Source organism: Hemibagrus wyckioides, linkage group LG10, assembly GCF_019097595.1.
Source record: "Hemibagrus wyckioides isolate EC202008001 linkage group LG10, SWU_Hwy_1.0, whole genome shotgun sequence".
NCBI lineage: Eukaryota > Metazoa > Chordata > Actinopteri > Siluriformes > Bagridae > Hemibagrus > Hemibagrus wyckioides.
In genome coordinates, this window is record NC_080719.1 from 21,294,093 (window position 1) to 21,316,473 (window position 22,381).

The 22,381-nt window shown below is 38.4% G+C and overlaps 1 protein-coding gene across 4 annotated transcripts in view; it reads right to left on the reverse strand.

The window, feature by feature from the left end:
- Positions 1–22,381, reverse strand: part of nr5a2 (nuclear receptor subfamily 5, group A, member 2) — a 42,073-nt gene that overhangs the window by 15,830 nt on the left and 3,862 nt on the right. For all 4 annotated transcript variants that reach the window (XM_058400922.1, XM_058400924.1, XM_058400925.1 and 1 more), the window contains 4 exons: positions 21,717–21,835; positions 19,522–19,663; positions 16,290–16,951; positions 1,465–1,584 (listed from right to left, as the gene is read on the reverse strand). In XM_058400922.1, the coding sequence (XP_058256905.1) occupies positions 1,465–1,584; positions 16,290–16,951; positions 19,522–19,663; positions 21,717–21,835 (1,043 nt within the window). The remainder of the gene's footprint in view (positions 1–1,464; positions 1,585–16,289; positions 16,952–19,521; positions 19,664–21,716; positions 21,836–22,381) is intronic.

Below are 22,381 nucleotides of genomic sequence, written 5' to 3' on the forward strand. Positions count from 1 at the left end.
CTTTTATTAAAACACAAAATTAGATGCAATCTGTCATCCTAAATAATATTTAAAATGAATAAGAAAACATTTTCATAATTTTTTTATTGTTCTATTATTCTTTTGTACTGTGTGATTAAAAACCCTGTACTTATCAAATCATAGGGTTTAATTGATAATGTTTTATGATCTCTTCTATTTTTGCCTTTGATCATGTCCTTTGTCTTCAGGGTAAAATGAGTTAGTTTTAAAATCCATTATCATGAGGAACATAAAATGATAGTACACCTCAGTCTCCAGACTGGGAACCATGTGCACACTGAATGAAGATGGCAGTCCTCATGCACCTAATTAATTGATATAAAAGAATTTGGACCACAAGGCTATTATAAGTGTCGTACACAGGGCTATTATTCTTGACAAGGTCACAAAATGGGGTCACATTACTGGAAATGTTTAAATCAGTGGAAACTTCTGAAAAAATGTTTAAAAGGTTTAAATTAAACCGAGCCTGCATTCCCAGATGTGTGTAGTATCGCTCACTCCTCACATCTTATTCATGCCTGTAATCATTTAATTCTAAAGCTTTCACACAGCTGTTCAGAGACGATGCTGTCATCCTGCCGCACAGCCAGAATGTGGAGAAGTGCACCGCTGAGAATCCAGTGGCGAAAACTCCCCCACTGTCAAATCACACATCTGATCTGCTCATGCAGACATTCAACTTGTCTATCTTATTCAATTGCTTTTCGCATTGAATCAAAGCTGTGAACGGATCGATTTTCAGTGTACGTGCAAAGCTGTTCTCGAGCCTGACATCCTGTCTGTCTAGTGTCTGTTGAGCGAGGCTGTTCAGCAAATGTTTCTTTAACTTTAATATTTATGAGTTTTTGAGCATTTTGTTTATATTTTGTTGAAAGAGAGGAATAAAAGATTAATTAAAATCACGTTTTACTGGCAGACAAGCAGCAATGAGCAATTTAAACATTTTGAGTGTCGCTCTGTGTGTGTGTGTGTGTGTGTGCGCGTGTGTGTGTGTGCGTGTGTGTATGTCTGTGTGTGCGTATGTGTGTGTGTTCTATAAGGAATGAAAGGACCCCCTGTGTTGAGAACTTGAGCAAAGCCTGAGGCATCCACCCACTGCTGTTCCTTAGAGACCAGCAAAGTAAATCACAGCTTCTTCCCCCTTCTCTCTTCCTCTCACAGAGCGCGATGGCTCACGCATGCTTAACCAGCTGTTTTATTTATTCGGACTCTGCTGACTTGATAAGAAATGCACAATTGATTATTCTGATCACATTAACTCATACCTATAAGTGTAATCTATTTTTAATGGAGTAGTGACTGCACAGACATGGCCAGTCGATAGGACTTTAAAGGGCGCTGATCCACACTGACGAGATGCCTGATGAGCTCTATAGGGAGGTGGAGTGCAGATGCAAAAGCAGTCAGGTAAAAGAAGAACGCTATGGACCACAAACTCACCTGTTGCCCTGTAACCAGCAGTATGGAGCCCTCCTTGGCGTGCATCACCTGTCGGAAAATATGGTCAAGGATGAGAAGCTCGCTCCAGCAATTTTGGAGAAGCTTCATTTGGTCATCAACCTGAAATAAATCCATATAGAAAAAAGAAAAAAGTGAGCAAAATGGGCAGAATCTACTTCTCCTGAATTCAAAAGTCAAAGATTTGCAAGTCTATTTCAATTCCAAATTCAAGTCAGCCTGAAGAAAAGGAAAAGAAACTCCGAAAGTGAAGTGAAGGTCATGTTCTCCTGTATTTTCAAGAGAGATAAATGAAAGACATCAATTCATATTTATGTCTTTTCATATTTTCACACCAATCCAGGATCTGAATGAAGAGCTCCCCTCGGCTTACATCCTTTATATGTTTAAATGATAAAAAAACCCTGTATATTCACAAAGAAAAAAACTGCCATGTTTCACTGAAATATATAGCTTTTTCTTTGAAATGGTTCAAAGAAACAGTTTACGGCATTAAAACTGGAACAAAAACTCCTTTTATCTACTCTTTGGCTGTAATTGTACAGTATTTGCTGCTAAAATAATTTAAATAAAAACAAGAATTTGATTTACAAATTAAGCAGTATATGATCATGCTGGTCACATGGTCTGCTTTTTAGAGAAGAAATTCATTCATATCATAATTGCTTGACTGTATTTTTGGCTCTTTCCTAACAGTCATCGTTGTTCATGTGCCTGAGGTCTGTGGTGATGTTCATGATGCCGTTCAACTCTTTCACCAAGTTCCCTAATGTTCAGCTTTTACAACTAAACTAACTTTCTCTCTCTGAGAGAAACATCTTCCACATCTTCCATTCATGCAGGGAAGAATTCTTTAATTATTTTGTCGCTTGTGAGATTATTGTATTACTTGACTATACAGAATCGTGTTAGTTCTATTATTATTATTATTATTATTATTATTATTATTAGCGCTCCATGCAAATCTGTTGGAATAAACAGTCAGACAAATAGGCCACTGATTAAATATCTACATTCTTCATCTTCATTCCTCCTGTAAGTGTAATTGAACCAGTCATCGCCCTCATATCGATTTTTAAATAATTACTTGTGCATTTTCACATCAAACCTGTCAACCTCGAGAGAAAAAATCATGCACCTCAAAGTCAAAAGTTCACTGTAAAAAAGGGAAGGTTTATTAACATGGGAGTGAACATAGTGGATCATTTACTGCTTTCATTCATTCATCTTCAGTAAATACTTTACCAAGTAAAGGCTAAATTAGAAAATAAATAAATAAATTATAAATAAATTAAATAAATTCAATTTTGGGAAATAAATTCAAATTGAGAAGAAAACATTGCAGACTGCTCCATGCAAAATAATTGAAATAACTGTGAGAAGGCAGGGTTGGATCGGAAGAAGTGTAATTTTTTAAAAACATGGAAGTAATTCAGTATGTAATGAGCACATTCACAGCAGCACGTCCTCAGGGCTCCGTGTCTGACGAGATCTGATTTCATGTGCTTCAATATTTCTTTTATTTGGTTTTCTCTTTCCTCTTTCTTTTTTATTTTCATTGTTTTTTTTCTTACTCGCCTGTATTCCTTATCACCTGCCTGGTTAATGTTTGTGTAAATTGCTGTATTTCCACTTTGTGTTTAGTTTTATCATGTGTTCTTGTTAAGTGTCTTCGTATGGTATGTTAGTTAGTTTGTGCAGATGTTGTGTTAGGAAAAATGATCTGTACTGGTCAGATCACATGGTTTAATTGACTGATTATATATATTACATATATTAATGTATGTACATATATCAGCAATTAATTGTAAATCATTAACATGCATACAGGACTCATTTGAGTATTAAGAAAATATTTTCCATTTTCAAATCTGGTGTATTTACTAGTTGCCTTTATATAATAATAATAATAATAATAATAATAATAATAATAATAATAATAATAATAATAATTTTTATTATTATTATTATTGTTGTTGTTGTTGTTGTTTTTGTTATTATTATTATTACTAATAATATGAATAATTAAAAAATATACAGTAATTACTTTTTGTTTCTGAGCTTGTGTAATTTATAATTTTTCCTGTTTTGTTACAACATTAACTGATACCTAACTGAGTTTTATTAAAACTATAAATTATTGTGAAATAAACCAAGTATTATATACTATAATATCCAAATATTATAGTATATCTGTAGCATTTTGTATCCTGAATGATTTTTTCTAGAAGGTTCATTATGATAATGTAACATTTCATAGTTTATGTCAATTTTTTAACTCGGCTAAAGTATGTAGTTGAACTTTTTCCCCACTGGAATCTCTGCTGCCAGGCTTTTCATTTTTGTCTTTCAGATTTTTACACATTTTTGCAGATGTATTTCTTAAAAGTGTCCCCTGTATTTTCCCTCAGCCTTGCCTTTCATTAGACCGGGCTTCATCCTCCTTCTACCATGTTCATTCCATCAGTTAGTCATACACACCTCAGCTGTCCTGTTTCTCACCTGCCCTGTCACCACTCCACCATGTTTCTAATTAATCTGTTTGTGCCAAGGTGTTACTCTACTCTACGTTTATCGGCTGTGACTATTTCGGTGCTCTGTGATGCAGTTTCCTGGCTCCTGTGACTGTGGGAACCTGAAGTGATGTGGTTCACCTGAAAGCCAAGCTCTGGGAACAACAGCACCATTGTCACTGCTGTGTGGCTCTCATGGCTCAGGGCATCAATGATTACACAGAGTAGGCAGTAGCACGCTGACCACAGGACATGAGAAATGAGGGAAAAAACAAAACTCTTCCCTCCCCTTCATCCTGTTCCATGCAAACACTATCTTATCACAAGTGTCAACGGAAAATAGCTCTGCTTCTGATACTCACCTGTTGGCATATCGAGTGAACCACATAAAAAAAAGAGAGACACTTTAAGGTATTTGAAAAGTATGCACTTACTCATAACAGTAACCAAGCAGGTTCAGAGCTAGAAAATAAAAAATATTTTTCTCTAGACAAAGAATAAACCTATATGATTTATTTTATTGCCTTGTAAGGCGCCATGAGCATCAGCAACTCTGTCTGAGTATTTAGACTAAAATTTTATTACAGTCATAACAAGCTCAAAAAAACAGTTGATAAGCTTTTCACAAGTTAAACTACTACTAATACTGAATCACCTAATCTCCTAATCCATTTAGTTCATTCATGAATATCTCAATATTCACTACTGCATCTCTTCACAAGTCAAAAGTCTGTCTGATCAACAGAACTGCACATACTGCACACATTTATGCAAAAAGACTCCAATATATCTGCAGCACAGTCCTGTCTCCAGATTTTTGTGCTTCAGAGACATCACTACAATGCCTGTCAAGTAAGTCAAGCATTTGCCAAGGCTACAAAGAAATCTGTCATTTGTCCCAATTTTTTTAGACAAATGTTTAAAGACGTTGTCAGCAAGGTCTGTCCTCTTAAATCTCCAGCATGGCCTGTATTTTTGGATCATTAAACCAGGACCAGAATGCCATGGGGTGGTGGGGGAAGCCCATTAAGGTTAGGAGACTGAGGGAGATAGGACAAAGAGACAGAAAACAGCGAATCTCTAGTGCTGTTCCTGTCAGCCATCTCTTTGCCCTGACAGGCAGAGTAGAAATCCACAGAAATCAGTATCTCTCACCTGCTTCTTCAGATGTATATACACTATACATTATAATACACACACACACACACTTATAAATATAAAATCATATCAAAACTTCTATCAATATTCAATATTTTCATTACAATGAATAATGTGCAACTGTGCAAAAGTCTTTATAACCAGGGTCTTAATTATCTTAATCTTAATCTTATCAAAAAGCCAAATTCATGGCTACAGCTTTTTTTTGTATTGTGTAGTATTGAATGTAATTGTTAGCAGTTTAAAGCTTTGAAATGATTTTTGAATGAATTATTGTAAACACTTTGCAGCTCTTATAGTTAAAGCAATCCCAGATCGGCTTCGTTTGAACAGAGCTCTTACAATATTTCAAAATCACCAGTGCTTTAAAAACAACTTTCACTCACTACTTATGATGAAAAATGGACATGCTTAAAGAAACCAATGATCACCTTTACAATTATTCAGACACATCCCTGTGTTGATCAGCTGGTTAGTGTTTAGCTATACTATACTACACTGCACTCTAGTATTATGGAAATCGATCTCTCTCTCTCTCTCTCTCTCTCTCTCTCTATATATATATATATATATATTTAAACAAAAGGTACCTTGATTAAGCACGTGTTTCAGTTTTTTTCAAATCTAAATGAAGTCCAGAATGGTGATAATGGAGCATACACCAAATTGCCAAATCTGGGCTGTCTTTCCCCCTCTTCATGTTTTTGGTAGACTGCCACAAGCATTGTTAAGAGAGAATAACGAGGGTACACAGCTGGAACTGCTTTTAATAAGTAGCTTTTTTTTATTTGAAGTGCCTTAATGACCAGATTAATGGAATCACAAAAGACTATCCCAAAATGACATTTACATAAAGACGTGAGGGGGGAAAAAAAGAAATGGCACATGAATCCTTTTGACTTCTTGGATGTGGATTAGCGTGGCTGCTGGGGAAACCTACGGGTGGGGTTTGAAGTCACTTCAATGAGACTGTAGGACAGCGTAGGAGCTTTGAGTCATCTTCGGTGGACATCTGTTCATTCGCCATCACATGCACTTCCTTTCCACTGTTTGACACAAATTAATTTTTTCACTGCGAGTGGATTTAGTATAGATTAGAGATATGCTATAATATACAATTTATCATACATTTTTATTGCAATAGTCTGTACAGTATTAAATTAAATTTCCTGACTAATAAATATCCTTGAGTTCTTCACTATTCAGGTATGAAACATAAAATTGGTCTTCAATGTGTCTTCCAAACTGGAGAAAGTGTATATATCTATATCAAGCTACGCAGATCACAATTACAACATAGTTTATCCTTGTTTGTTAAAAAAAAGCTGCAGGGAAAACATCTCTCCTGCAGTCCCATGAGGCAACTCAGAGATCCACTTAGTAATGCGGAGATCCACAAGGCTTTGGTATAATGCAGATGCAGATGCTCAGGACTGACAGTTCATGTGGCCTCTCGTTTCCCTGATCCAGTGGAAATCTCCCTGCATGTTTATCATGGCAAGGCCTCTGTTTGCTCCCCTGCGTCCACAGCTCGAGGTGATAAGCATGCTGGGACTTTGAGCAGCAGGTGGCCACCCGTTACTGTGGGCACATTTCCCTCTACCCATAGTCCTCTGGGGAGTAGCTCTAGAGATCTGAGATCTTTAATTTAGTTTCAGTTGTTACTCTTAATGTGCCTGATGTTCAGAATGTCTTGTGTTCAGTAGCATTACGAACACTCACGAAGTCATTACAGCTCGGCTCGAATCGTATAGTCTAAAAGCAGCTGACGGGTAGCAAATTATGATATAGACATCAGTGTTGAGCAGCTGTTAGTGGCCTGTAGTTCTGATGTAGTGTACATAAACATGCACAGTTTTGAAATTCCACTGCTGAGTGTAATAAAAGTGACATGAATATATATATGAATGTAATTATACTTATATTGTTTAACGGTATAATTATATAATTTCACTGGAAAAAAAACAGAAATGGGAAAAATGAAATCTGATACTCGAAACTAATATTGAGGGCAGGAGTTTTTTCCCCTTTCTTGCTCTGTGAGTGTGTGAGATGGATAATTATCAGGGGTATATACTGTACGGTATGTACTGTTTTGGCCTTCTCTGCTCCATTATTAAACTGAGGATCCTGATTGGCCCCACCTCAGAGGGAGGGAGATTGATCAGTTCCCACGCTGACCACATTAACAGACTCGTCAGACTGACCCTTGACCTGTAAAACCCACCGCCTTCGATCGCAGCCTCCAGCGCCTGCCTTCATGTTATAGCAGCCAGAAAACAATAAACAGTTGTGGTAACCTTTGCTAGACTAGGAGCTGACCTGAGAGCAGTTGTGTATTTGCTGCTAGAACAGCTGAGATAAGGCTTTACGGAAGGCTGATCTGTGACCTGTGTGTAAACCAGTTTATTCATGCAGAGGAACAGTGTGATGTGGTGTGAAATAAAACAATAGGTGTGGTCATACTGCAATGAAGGAATGACCAAGAGCAAATTGATCAATGCCTTTGACCAATAAACTGTAACCATTAAATTATTCTCATTTTAATAAATAATAAAAATAAAATGATTTTCTCAATTATTTCCTAAGTTATTATTATTACAGTTTAGCTGGGATTATATAAAATTTGAATATATTATTGTATGTAATTTAATACATGAAACAATTCATTCTTATATGAATAATTGTAAATTACTATTCAGCTACAAACACACTGTCATGTTGAGCCTGCCAAATATTTGGCAAAGAAACCCTATTATTACTATAATTTTGATTTAGATGAAATAATCCTGTATTCACACCTACATAGTTAAACCCACAAAGACTAACCTAAAGAATGATTATAAATACACATGATTAACAAATATATGTAGAATATTGCCATGTATTTTCTTTACAATTGTTTGGAGCTGCAATTTTAGACCACAGCTTTGTTGCACAGAGAAAGAAAAACTCCACAGATGAGTGCTGATCAGTTCATGTGAACTCCTGTGCATTGTTGTTCTTTTGTGATGTGCTCATATGACGTATGGTAAAAAAAAAAAAAATCGACCAAACAACAATAAAAAAAATCACAGCCTCAAAGTCTCGGAGCGTGGATCGGAGGAGAGCTTAAAGCTACGAAGCTATCAACTAATTATCAAAAACAGAGCAGAGTCTAATCAATTATTCAGCTGAACATTAGTCTCCTAATATACATGAAGTCAAGGGAGGAAGAGCTCCCTGAAGTACAAGCACACACACAAACACACTCTAGCTCTCTGCCTCTCCCCCGACCTCCTGCCAAAGCGCAGTGAGAAAATAATGCTCTCCAAATTCAAAATGAGTTCTGTGCAGTGCATCGACTGGCTATCGATCCACCACTGGTGCTCAATCTACAACACACAAACACACACACGCTCCCACGCTCGGACTGACCGCCACATTTTCATTTGGTTTTATTTCCCATATAGTGTTTTCCCTCGATTTTTTCAATTTATGGGGGTCTTTATTGGCTATCGATATTTATTACTTTCGTGTGACACGTTGATGGACAGAAGGAAATGACTGCTGATTGGCTGGGGGAGGGGAATGAACCTGGACTGACTGGGAGTCCTGTATTATTCAGCTGGACAGTCTGAGTGCTGGTGTGACGGCTTTATGGATGTGAGTTTCTACAAGGCTGCATACCTTTATCCTGTAGGTTCCATCCCATGGTATTCCTCTTTTACAATTGCATCTTCATAAGACAGTCGAGATCATGTGCATTATTTATTAATTAGTAATGAAAGTCCCTAGACCATACTTATGTGTGAAAACATTCAAACCAGAATATAGAATACATGTCCATTTATCACTAGAGGGTTTTCATTATTGAAATTCATTCATGCAGTAATCACAGTGGTATAATAACGGGATAGTTTATGATATTACAATACATTTCATCTAAAAATACTGAAACCTTAAACACGTGCAGCTCCTCATACACAAAGCATTATAGACGGCTCACATTTTGTCTCACCTTTTAATTTTAACAGCTGACTTTAACTTGAAAACCTTTGTCATTGCATCATGCTCTTTTCCATTCTGTCTGTTCTGAACTTAAATATTTCACTCCTACGTTGCTCCAGGCATCACCAACCCCCACCCATTCATCCTTTCACCATAAAGCAAGAATGCTATTTTAATAACTTAAAAATGTCCCTGTATGTCATGGGTATGGAAACATTTAAGAAAGTACTGTGCCAACTTCCCAGCTCTAACCCAAAAGACTGAAGGAGAGTGACTAAAAAAAAAATAAAAATTGAAGCAATGATTTAAAACTCTATAATAAACAGGTGGCTTTGTCCTCTCCTTTCTGTGGTCCCTGCAGCTCCTGGCTTGTCTTAACTCTGCATAACACTGCACAGCTGAAACTCACATAGCATTCAGCAGAACACAAATCCAAGCCTGCACGCTGGTTAAATATAAGTGTAAACCTAAACCGCATGCCAGTCTTTCCGACCAGCACACTTATCTATTGTCTTTGGCCCCTTTCAGCACATCCAGAATAGATGGCAGAAAAAAAAAGGCAAAAATAGACATCGAAGACAACTGCTGACAGACAGAGAGAAGCGGTGGACAGAGGCTGTCAGCCTCAGACCTGCACCTATTACAAGCCGATAATTAATCAGTGAGGGACACTGGAGAAAGAAAGTGGGACTTCAATTTGCAAAACTAAAAGCCATGCCAAGGAACAGAGCCACCAGGTTTGATTTAACAGGTTTTTTTCATCTAAGAAGAAATAAAAAGATACATTAAGGAGAGAAATGTGAACTATGTCTGTTTCATATAAGGCGAGTCCCCAGTACTAAAAGTTTTTATACTTTTCATATTTTATAGCTTTATTTTTAAACCCGTCAGTAAGAACAGGTGTAAACCTATAGGGGCCTTGTGAATGTAGCGCACATTAGTGTGCCATATGTCAGGTGATATTTGGGTAGTTGGAGAAGGGACAAATTATCGAGACATTCGAGAGGCATTTTTATTGTCGCTCTCTTGAACTTTAGTCAAAAATAGCAGAGGTGCAGTGAGGCCACAGGGACTTTTGAACTCTAAAGAAAAGAATACATAGTGCAAGAATGTCATTATTTGCACACCACAGGCAATATTAGGACAATTTCTCGTTCGGCGATTTTTGCAATTACAGTGCTTTTACATTTATTACTTTTGGATATTGATTCATTCTTAAATTTATCCTCCTCATGCAGCCCTAATGTGACTGTGGCAATGTGGGCCGAAACTGTACTGCATAAACCTCTTAAGGAACAAAACCTGACTTTTAATCAAAATCAGGATCAGACAAAAAATTTTATAAAACATCATCCACAACAATGAGATTACAGTGCATGAAAAAGGTGACCGATGTCTAGATGTTTAGAAAAAGCTGGATGAGTTTGTCAGCTCTTCGGCAAGAACCTGAAGTTCATGACAAGCTTTTATCCCTCATCAAAGCAACAAGTGGAGGAGCAGACCCCTGTCCGCCCACTGTGGGGCATCTCTAGAGTCCCTCCAACAACCCTGCAGGGAGTTTGGACCCTAAATCTTTTCTTTTAACAAGTGCACGCACTTCCTTCCTCCACTCGACCATGTCTCTGAGGCACAGTAGCAGCTTTCTGGGGATGAAGCGAGACACACAAGCTGTGCTCAGCTGTTTCAGGGGGACACTGTTGTCAGGAGGTGAGCACTTCACAGTTGACCACAACAATCAGTGAACTATGTGTCGTGACTAGACCGAATAAGAAAAAGGAAACAGAGAGTAAGGAGTTTATGTAATAATAAATAATCTGCACTGTTTTACACGTCTAACACTTTATTGTGATGTGTATTGTAATGGTATTTAATTCAGTCTGCTGCTCTATAACTCATATATACAAATTCTGTCTAATGACTGTATCCTGTCTACTGATATGATATAAAAACAACAGCAGAACCAACTAATTCATAAACCCGTAGCTGAGAAAGGAGACACTTTTACCTGTGGAAGAGGTGTATGGATAAAAGAGTGAAAAAAAACTGAAAGAAAGAGAAAGAGAAAAAACTGAGAGAAAGATAGAGAAATATGTACAGGAGCATGCCTTACAAAAACTCACATGCCATCTCAAATTGTGGCTGCCGGTGAGCATGGGGATATCATCTATCAGTGGACAAATGTGGGATATGAGAACACTGCTCCTCAAATGAAATAATATATCTTTGAAAGCTTACGCCCGTGACCAGGCCCAAAGCCCATATATCAAGTCTGAATGCTTGGTGGATCCGGTCCAGGGGCCATTAACCTCCCACCTGTTTCCCCCCCTGTCCTTCAGCATGCACCCCTGCCCTTGGTGCCTTGTTCATCCACTCTACAGCCCCCCAAACTGCACTGTAATGTAAAGCAACACAAAGCCCTGCTGGGATAATTCAAATGCAATGGACCACGGACACGATTACAAATCTGTGGCTGCATGTACCGGGCTGTTTGTCACTGAATACCTGACTGACCTGCACCGAAACGCTGTCACCGGATGTTATGTGTGTGTGCGTGTGTGTGTGCGCGCATATGGGTGTACATCAGGAGAAAGGGGGTGATATAAATTGCCTTCAAGTTCACAGATCGCATCTGCAACGCCTTATTAATTCCTGTAGATATGGGCTCTGTTGGAAATTATAGTCTCTAACCCACACTCTTAAAATTGGACTGTCAGACATTGGGGAGAAAAAGGTGTTTGAGTGCATTTTACAAAAGTAAATTCATGTAATATTAATGGACAGTGAAATCCATACAGTCGACTACCTCCGTGGATGTGCATTATTCAGACAAAACAAAATTCCAAATAGAAAAACAGGTAAGTGCATTTACTCGCTGTGCTGATCGACACACGCTGCTAGTGAATCGACTGTAATGTGCTAAAATTCAAACTGTTTACCTGCAATTACCTGTCATTTGGTTAAGTGATTCCTACTGTGTGTTATTAGGGCCTCAGTAGAAAATCAGTAAAAAAAATACACTGCTAATCAAGCCCCTTTAAAACAGATTCATTTCAAACATCTAGAGAGTGAGACTACCTTTTCTATTAGAGCCTATACCTATTAGAGAGCTCTCAGCAGGTGAAAAAATATGTGAATTAATGAGTGAGTCACGCCGAACCCAGTGCTCCATGCTCTCTCTTCACCGCTCTGCAGCTGCTGTTCCAATAAGCACAAACCTTACGGCTGGGTACAACTTAGAGAACAAGGCCTTAATACACTCCTGCATGGCTTAACGCTGGGCCTGGTATTGTCATTCGCTTTGCTGTGAAGGAAAAAAAAAACTTTTCTGGACCGTCCCCAAGCAGGCATGAACAGGTAAAAATAAATATGGACAGCACATGTTGAGGAACTGTAAGCTTTGCATGGCTGACTTTTATCAGCTCAAAGGACTAAATATACACCTAAAGGGTTCATTCACGCCGTGATGAAGTTTACCTTTAACACTACAGGGTGTATTGGGAAAGAGGGACACAGAAGAATAATGAAATGCATGGTGAATCTGTGTATTTTGGTCCTATTGTGTAGCGAGGAAAAGTGCAGAGCATGCATCCTATCTATTAAACAATGGCAGGGAGATCACAATGAAAAGGCCAATCTCTCTGTGGACGTGAATCACTCCCCACATGTCAAATGCTAACAGCAGGGCCGGGAGAAGGCAGGCACGCATGGGTCTGACAACAAGGAAAGAGTGCATCTGTTTCCCCCTCTCCACCTCTCTGTGCCCAGCTCACGCATTCACACTTACACACACAGTCACTGATAACTGAGCAACTCAGAACAAAACACACAGACACACAAACACACACTCATACACCAATGCAGGTGGCCACACATACACACACACACACACACACATATCTGGCTCATAGGAAACTAAGATTTTTGAAATGAGTCGTTGTTTTTTAATGAATGTGAACTGCATGAATGAACTGGTGTATAAGTGACCTGTATATCGATGGCTAAACTAGATGTAAATGATCATGAAATGTATTATTATAATATATTGTCCTTAGTATATTAATCATAAAATCACACAAAAAGCTCAAATTCGGAATCACCTAAAAATATAAAAATAGCCACAAAATAATTCTTTAATGTTTCAGCTTATAATTCAGTTATTTTTAAGCTAATTACAGTGACACTATCGTGTGGAATGGCAGTGTGGGAGATAAAGGTGTTAAAATAATGATTACTTAGCTCATAAACTCAGAGCACACCTATAGACTCATTATTAGTATTATTATCAGCGTTTAACTTTTTTTCCCCAAAAGTGTATGAACTAACCGCTGGAATATGTGTGCTCTGTCTCTCTTTTATTCATTTGAACACAATAGGGAGCTCTATTTAGAGGGCCATTCACGACAAAATATTTATGAGTGCTGTAGCTAAGTCCACCTTATGGAAACTAAATCTTTAAACGTTTGGAGGACATTTCACAGCCGACTCTATTACCAGGGAATTTCTTTTGTTCTTAGGAGGCTAATAATAGTGACGCAGATGATGGTGTATTTATAGTGGCCTTGCAGTTCCCCAGATCCTCTGACAAGTCTCATATTCGCTTGCATTTCCTCTGTTTATTAAACACTACCTGCGGCTTTGTCATTAGCATGCTCAAGAGGATGTTAAGCATCGAGTACAAACAAAAGTCAGTGACAGATTATTTTCCCGGAATGATTCAGTTGAAACACCTACTGTTTCGCTGTCAGAGTGTACAGCAGCGTAAGTTAAAATGTACCAAGAGCGAGTGTGTAACCGCCTTTCTACCTGCGTTTGAGAAAGTTTTTCTGAGTGTTATTGTACAGTACATTTGATAAAACACGGGAAGCTCGTCCATTAATTATGGCCAAACACACACACACACACACACACACATCCTCACTAACATTTAAAGGAAATGTTTTCAAGCACAATGATAAGAGACTTACACGTAAAACCATATCATGAGCGTCACACAATGATAAATATTGCAACAGTATAGAAGAGCATACTTAAAAAAGGATCATTATCCATTATAAATTAAATTTCATTTCATTTATTAATAATAATTGTATATGAGATTTTTAAACATTATTATAATCTAACTAATCTTACAGTGTCATTCGTCGTCTTTAAAAAGAGAAAGCTGATGCCGTGACACACCAAAAACTTTATTTGAGATATTTTGTTTTCATATTGTATTTCATACAGTAAACCTTTCTTCATACAGTAAGTAAAGCTCCTCACCTTTGTCTGGATAGATATTTATAAGACAAAATCAAATATCTAGTGACAGAAGAAATAATCAGTAATAATCCATAATCAATAATCTGTATCTGTGCTACATCTTAATTTATATGGAACACGAGAATTCGTCAGGAAAATACACATTAGACTGGGTTCAATTCCCATAAAGCATTAAAATACATGCTAGACGGTAGAGCTTGCCTTATAATCCACACTTTTTCTCTACCAGTAAAAATGACCTTAACTCTGTGATGCTTTTGGGAAACCTAGCTCTGATCTGTTAGCAGGAGGCCAAGTTATTTTGTCCCCCAACGATCTTTTCCTATGTGAAGCCTGTTGAAACAGGGCAGGATCCTCTCATACACCCTTAATATCTACAAGCCTCAAGTCTTTGTGCTTAACAATAACTGTACAAGTATCCACTAATTAGTATCAGGAGTAGGCTCTGAGAAACAAGCAGGCTAGCTTTTTTGTTTGTTTTGCCTTTTTTTCAGCATGTGATTTAGCGAGGGGACCTCATGAGAGCGTTGCTAATTACACCTCCATTGCTGTTCACTAATGTCAGATCCGACACCTACACCCGAGGACCTTTTAACAAGGGCTGTGTGAAGTAATCATCCACAGTAAGAGTGTGGGCCTTTCAGCGCAACACGAGGGTTATCCAGCACCACAAAAGGCAAAGTTCAACCTCAATTATCAGTATAATAGCATATAATAGCAACGAACCAAACACAATGCTAATCCATGCTGAATTGAGTCCGTCCCCTTCTACCAACGAGGAAGGGAACAGGCAATAGAGGTCTAGTGCTAATAGCATTGTGAAGAGGGTGACCATTACATATCATTAAAATAGAAGAGGCTCTAAACAGAACAGCAACCTTAAAAATAAAATGCTGCACTGCAGGGGTAAGTGTGGTTGCTTCAGTTAATGACCAACTCGATATGTATATATATAAAAAGCTATATGAGGGAACAATTTGAAAAAAAAAAAGTGTTAAGCAAAATACTAACAATTAATATAGGAAATGTGACTACAAGGAAAAGACTGCTATTCAAATGTGGAAAACAGGTGTCTAAAAATTGTTTTCCTCCCATGAGTGTAGTAGAAATCGTCTTAGTCACACTTATTTTTTTATTTTCATATTTGGCTTAGTTCATCATCAACTGCTTCAGAAAGACCATGTTCAGTTACAGCTGATGAAAAAAAATATGACCTACTGACATTTAGAATTGAATAGAAAAAATAGAATAGCAAAAATAAATAAAGTATTTATAGTAAAAAATAAAAATAAAGACCTGCTAAATCCTCAGAGCACACAGCAGAATAAAACCAGTGTGTCTTCTTCTTAATCATAGTTAAACTATACTATCTGTCTAACAACAGTATCAGCTTGCTCCACTATTGTTGGTCTAAACACGTACAGACTTAAACCTTGAATTAAATCCTTACACTCTACTCAGTCAGCACTTTATGTTAAAATATTATGACTAAGCGGTTACAGAAGCTTGACTGTAAACATTAAAAGATAATTATAGCTGGCAAAATGACAATAAAACCATTAAAACCACTACACAAATGGACACTGAGTGCCTCAGTAATTGACTATATTTTAATACAGACAATTTTAAACACACATTTAGTAAAAGTGCTTATAACCAGTGTATCTGACATCTGTTCCCAATGTGCTTGATATTTTCTGTATTTAAATCTATTATAGCGATGTAGGGAACCTCCATAGATAAATGTTGTTGTAGTATAGAGAAGTAATGTAAATTTAATCGCACAAATGCTTTAGAGTTAGGCTGTGTGTATTTGCGGCTGCTTTCAGGGAAGTTGACTTCACAGAACTGTTATTATCATAGAAATATCAGAGCTCTGCCTACCTTCAGCTCGCGGAAGAAGATGCTGCTGCGCGCCCATTCGACGATAGAAAAGAGCGTCTGGTCAGCCATCTTGCACATGAGGCCAAACGTGTTGAGCTTGTCGTGCTTGCTGCGGCCGGCCTGTTCCTGCTGCAGGTAGGCGAGGATCTTGGCTTGCACTTGCGGCTCATCAGGCTCACACTTGAGCAGCTCAGCTACCAAGCGCGGGAAGCCTGGTGCCTCGGCATATGCGTAGCCCATCAACGATTCAGGCGAGCTGCCATATGGCTCGGGGTACTCGCACTTGATGGCTCGGCTCTGGAAGTGCCCGTAGGCCTGGTAGCCCTGCGGTGGCATGGCCATGCTGACGGGAGATGGGACAAAAGGGCTACGGTCATAGTCAGAGCTGGACTGGTGATGCTGGTGATGTTGATGGTGTTGGTGATGATGGTGGTGGTGGTGGTGGTGGCTCAGTGCCAGCCCCTTGGAAGCTGAGTGGATGGTCTGAATAGCGGAGGAGATAGTGAGGTCAGCAGGAGCGGTCTGCATGCTGTGGTTCATGGCTTCCAGCTTGAGGCCACTTGCACGGATGAGTGCCTTCTTCTGTTGCTTTAGCGCACGGTCCCGCTTGTACATCGGGCCAAACTTGTTGCGACCACCACGCATGCGGTCTGCCCTCACAGCTTGTACGGGTTGAGAAAAGAGAAAAGTAATTAGTTCATGGATCTCATAAGATTAAATAAATTATAAACATGAATTATTGTGTATAGATGATATCTATGTTAGTACTACTTTACATTTTTGTAATTAGTTATTAATATACTTTAAGGATGGAAATATACTGTGCAGAAGATTTCACAATTCCTGTGCAGTTCATCACTAACAATACACCAGTGCATTTTATAGGTAAAATCTTTTTAAACAAATAAATTAGATAATAACAACGGGAACATAGTCATAATTCAACTCATGATCATACTACGGGATACAAAGGAGGAAAAAGCACGCTCCACTCGAGTCTGTTCAACACATGTCAATTATTTACGCTTCATTATTTCTCTTTTAGGTCCCACACTGTCAGCAGGTGGAAAGCTGGGAAAGCTGGAGGATCCTCAACCCCTTTTACACTCAGACACAGATGAATAGGGAAAATTAATACACACACACGCGCGCACACACATGCACACCAAGACCTAACCAGTGTGCGCTCACTTGTCAGAACAGCCCTCTAATAACTGCAGAACACACGGCCCAGGAGAAGCTGAAATTAATAAAATAATTAAAATAAAAAGCCAGCTGCCAGCTGATTTTAATGGGCCCTGTCAAAGCAGTGTGTGTGTGTGTCATCCTGTGTGTCTGATCTAAAGGAGCCAGTAACAGTCCCCATGATGCCCCTAAAACTATATCCAAAGGTTTTTTTTTTAAATATATATATTTTAAGGTTTAATGTAACTGATAAAAATGCATTCTATTGAGGAAAAACCACTGCAATGTTATTGTGGCAACTTTAAGTATTAATGACTCTGCATTACAGGGAAATTAATGAGCTGGAAACTAATACTCGGCTCTTTTGGGAAATCACAATTAGATGTGAACCTGCATGATTGTAGCTACTGTGCCCTGAAAACCTGGGTACCTAATTAAACCAGGTTATTTACATGCATGTCGTACACATTTCTTTGCTCTGCGAAAGACGTGGGGGTGTGAAAGGTCTTCTCATTTGTGTATTTCTGCAGCAGCATTTAATCTATGTAATATGTATAAATCCCCATAAACTTGCCCCTGTGAGCGCACGTGGGAGTCTACTGCTTATGTATTTGCCTGTGTGTGTGTGTGTGTGTGTGTGTGTGCTGGCAGATTAGCGTTGTGGTGAGCCAGTGTGGATGCTTATTGTCTGATTTATATGTGCTTAATATACAGGAATATTAAACGTAGTTTGGACGAGGCTCATTGTCTTATCACAGGCATACAAATGCCTCCCCAGGCTGGATCCTGACACACTGTTTGTCATGTCCACTCAGAGGGCGCTACTCCATGCACATACATGAATAGCTATGATACCAATGCATATGTAATGGGACAGCATGCTGCCTTCATCGCTGAAAGACGGGACTGCATTTTCCCCCCTCACTCCAGGGGCTCGTTCTGAATATCCACCCTCCCGTGTTGCGAGGCGCTTTGATTCATGGTGGTGCTTAATATGGATAACGCACGTTGATGAAACTGAAATCATTTTATGCTCCATTGTGCGCAGCATTGCTTCCAAACTGAATGAATAAACACTTAGTTTAGCCTTTTCTACTTGCTTAACTTTCTCAGTAGCGACAGTGCAGAGGAAAACAGAGTCTCTTACTCTTAATCCAAGATAAGACTGAAATCAAGGATGAGAGGAAAAGCCTCGATAAACCACTCTAAGACACAGCACGCCTTGGCGTCTCTGTATGTATGACATTTTTCGAGGCTTCGAGAAGACTAGAACAAGCTGCCATTGCTTATCAATAATGATAATGTGACTTGGGTAGAGACTGGAGCAGCCGCTTGTCAGCACTTGCAGATACGGGCAAATTTCAACAAATAATAACATATTTGTTATCAGCTGTAAATAAACCTTGTGTAGCTGAAGAGTTATAAACATGCAGATATCGGCAGACATAATCATAATATATTTATTTTAAACACTAAACACCAGAGTGCCTAGCTATAATCCTGCAAGCAAAGCAATCTTCATCAATTAACATTAGACGGAAATCAATAGCTGATTATTTTATGAAGAAAAAAGATAAGTATGATATAACAGACCATGTTCTATAACATCTAGTATTTTTACTATGAATGTTAGGTTTCAAACATGTACATGCAGTATTTTGGAGGAACTGTGGATTTACTAAAGAAAAGTTGATTTTATTGAACAAACAGCTTTTTGTTCAGCAATTCCTTTTCCAAAAATAGTTTTTCAGCGAAGTGTTGTGATAAAAAGTGGCCTAGCTCTCGCTGTCTCACTCACACCAGGGTGCAGCCTCAGCACTGCTGCATAACTCACTACAATATCAAATATCAGTTGGTTTCGAAACTATTATCTCTCATTAAAGTTGTGAAGCTACCATACGTTTTACATGCACACACAGTCAGTAAAACAATTAAAAAAAGTCAGCTGGGAACATGTACAGGAAAACCTCAGGCTCAGGCACGACGACTGGATTTGTTTTAGCAGGAAAATAAAATAGCTGGGAGCACTGGAGAGAATTTTTCTTACCTTCCAGCTTCATGCCGACGTTGAGGCACTTCTGGAAGCGGCAGTAAGGGCAGCGCTTACGCTGTGTCTTGTCTATCTGACAGCTCTGGTTCTCGATACATGTGTAGCGCTTGTTGTTCTGCACAGTGCGCTTGAAGAAGCCCTGCCGAGCAGGATGAATGAAGATGTCAAAAATCTGACCCCTGTGAATTTGTTAATGTGCTATTCGGCCAAAGACAAATGGCACACACATACACACACACACACACATATGCACACATGCCCACACACACTCATTTTCATTTAGAGAGCAATACGGGGGGGAAATGCAGTCAAGGCCACACAAGTCGAAACATAAAAAGAGAGCAAGAGGCCGACAAATGATCACTATCCAGGGCTTACTTGTGTAAACGCAGATACATTCATGTGTTCTCACATACTCACACAAACTGACATGTGAACTCACATTGGCAAAAATAAACAGAAACAAAGTCAAAGGATCAAATATAAGCTACGCCCAGAATAACACCTGACAGAAACAAATACTCTAGTAAATATAAAGTATAATAAAACATCACGCATGACAGGAAAAATGAGCTCTGTTTATTACAGTGACACACAGTTCATATTTTCCCCAAATATTTCCAGATACAGGCTTCAATTTAATTAATCCATTGTGCAGCATTGTCACTTAATGAAATGCATTTAAACTCAAAATGCAATACGTAGATCTATAATTTCATCTATAAGTTATGCTAAGGATGGAAATTTAACATATTACGATTTTTTTTGTACTTTTTCCAAAATAAAGCAAATATTCAGATTTGAGGATTATACAATTTTTTTTTCCACAAGACATTTCAATTTAACATGACCCCAAGTAACTCTCAGCTCTTTACAAATGTGCTAGTCAAATAAATGACGTCTATAATTTACAGGAGCTGATGATTCAAGATTCAATACCGAACAGGTTTCAATTCATTTTCAGAATGAAGTTAAAAAATAAATAAATAAAATTCCACACCGGGAAAAAGCTTTAACTTATTCTAGTTTAGTACCATGGGGTGAGTTTTTAAATCTGCACCAACTGAGACAGTCGATACATACACACACACATACACACACACACACACACACACACACACACACACACATGCATTTCTTCCTTCAGTCTTTCAGACCTAGCTAAAAATAATGTTGGCTCCAAAGATAAAGCCACGGGCCCTCGTTTGTTTATCAAAACATTTGCTCTTTATGTCCCTCAGTTTAAAAAGTATAAAAAATGTGAAATGAACTAAGAGTATTAAAGCAAAGAACTTTAACATGATCTTTTGTGGTGCTATTTCATTGTAGTACAGCACATTTATGAGCTCTGGTAAATCATTGATTATTTATTATCCAGGGAGGAAAATACACCTATGTTAAATATGTTAGCAAAACATGGGTAAGCACAGCAGAAGCAAAGTGAATATTAAATGTATTAGTATAGATGTGTCTGTTACAACAAAAATGAGAGCTGTGATTCTATGTGGATTTAATGCTGTTTGTCAAGACACGGGAGAAAAAACGGACTTGTGTGACTGCACAGGAGAAAAGAGTTATGAACGCTCTCCATATGCACTCTGTTTGTGCATCTGGATTTTAAAAGAGCTTCTAATTGCTCTACATTCTGCTTCAAATTAATGTCACTATATAACAGTGTAAAGACACACATGACTATTTTGCAAAAATAGACCACCTTGTTTTGTAATAAGAGTTTAGTATTACGACGATATATTTAAAAAAACACCATAATTTACACAAATGAAGCATGCTGGACCTTCTGATGTTGCAACAGTGCAGGAGATAATAATAACGTGTACTTTGACACAGAGCAATGTGTCCCTGCAGCGCACAGAAAAATCACAGTGTTCAATCAACAACTGGTGTTTTATATGAAATTCTATTAAAATCAAGGCGTAAAAAAGAATGCAGTAGGTTATCATGTAATGATATAAGAGTTAATCTCATGCTGCATGTGTTAATTCTGTACATTACAGCAGTGTAAGGATTCAGTACTGAAGGGAAGAAAGCGTTAATCCAACACAATAGGTGTTAATTCAGCACTGACTAAATCAATTAAATTCAGTGATTCTCTCTCTCCCTCTCTCTCTCCCTCTCTCTCTCTCTCTCTCAGTAATATCAGACTAATAGAATACAGGAGCACATGAACCCACCTTGCAGCTCTCACAGGTGAGCAGGCCATAGTGATATCCGGACACCTTGTCTCCGCACACGGGACACATCTCATCCAGGTCTTCATCGTAGGAGTAGTCCATCATTTTAAACTGAGGGGCTGCAGAGAACAAGCATACACACAAACAGAGCTTAGAGCTATCCTTTCCCCCCATAAAGTCAGTTGTTATGAATTTGCTTGGCAAACGAGCTGAAAGTTTTTGCTCTATAGTTCTAAGCGCTTAAACACCCTACAGATGTGAAGACAAACCCACTGCTGTGGAGAGAAAAGAGTTTGAGGGAAATCTGCACAAAAAAAAAAACTGCGTTGTATAGTGTGGAGGATGGTGGCACACAGGGCAGCCATCACTTTCGATCTTATTAATATTCATGAGCGCTCGTAAATTGGTCGGAGAAGCGCGCGCGTTGGAGTGGCGGCTTTAGCCGTCGGCCGAGCCAAAGCTCAACTGCACTTTAACTGCAGGCTCATGTGTGAAACTAATTAATCCGTTTACTCTAACATTTATCTTTCACTCTTTTTGTCTCCGATGGAGCTTGGCTATATTTTGGTGTTTGCGCTAATTAATTTTTCCCTGGACCCAACATTTAAAACTTTACACGATGCTTTTAGGTGACGGGTCAAATTATATTGAATCATTTAAAAATA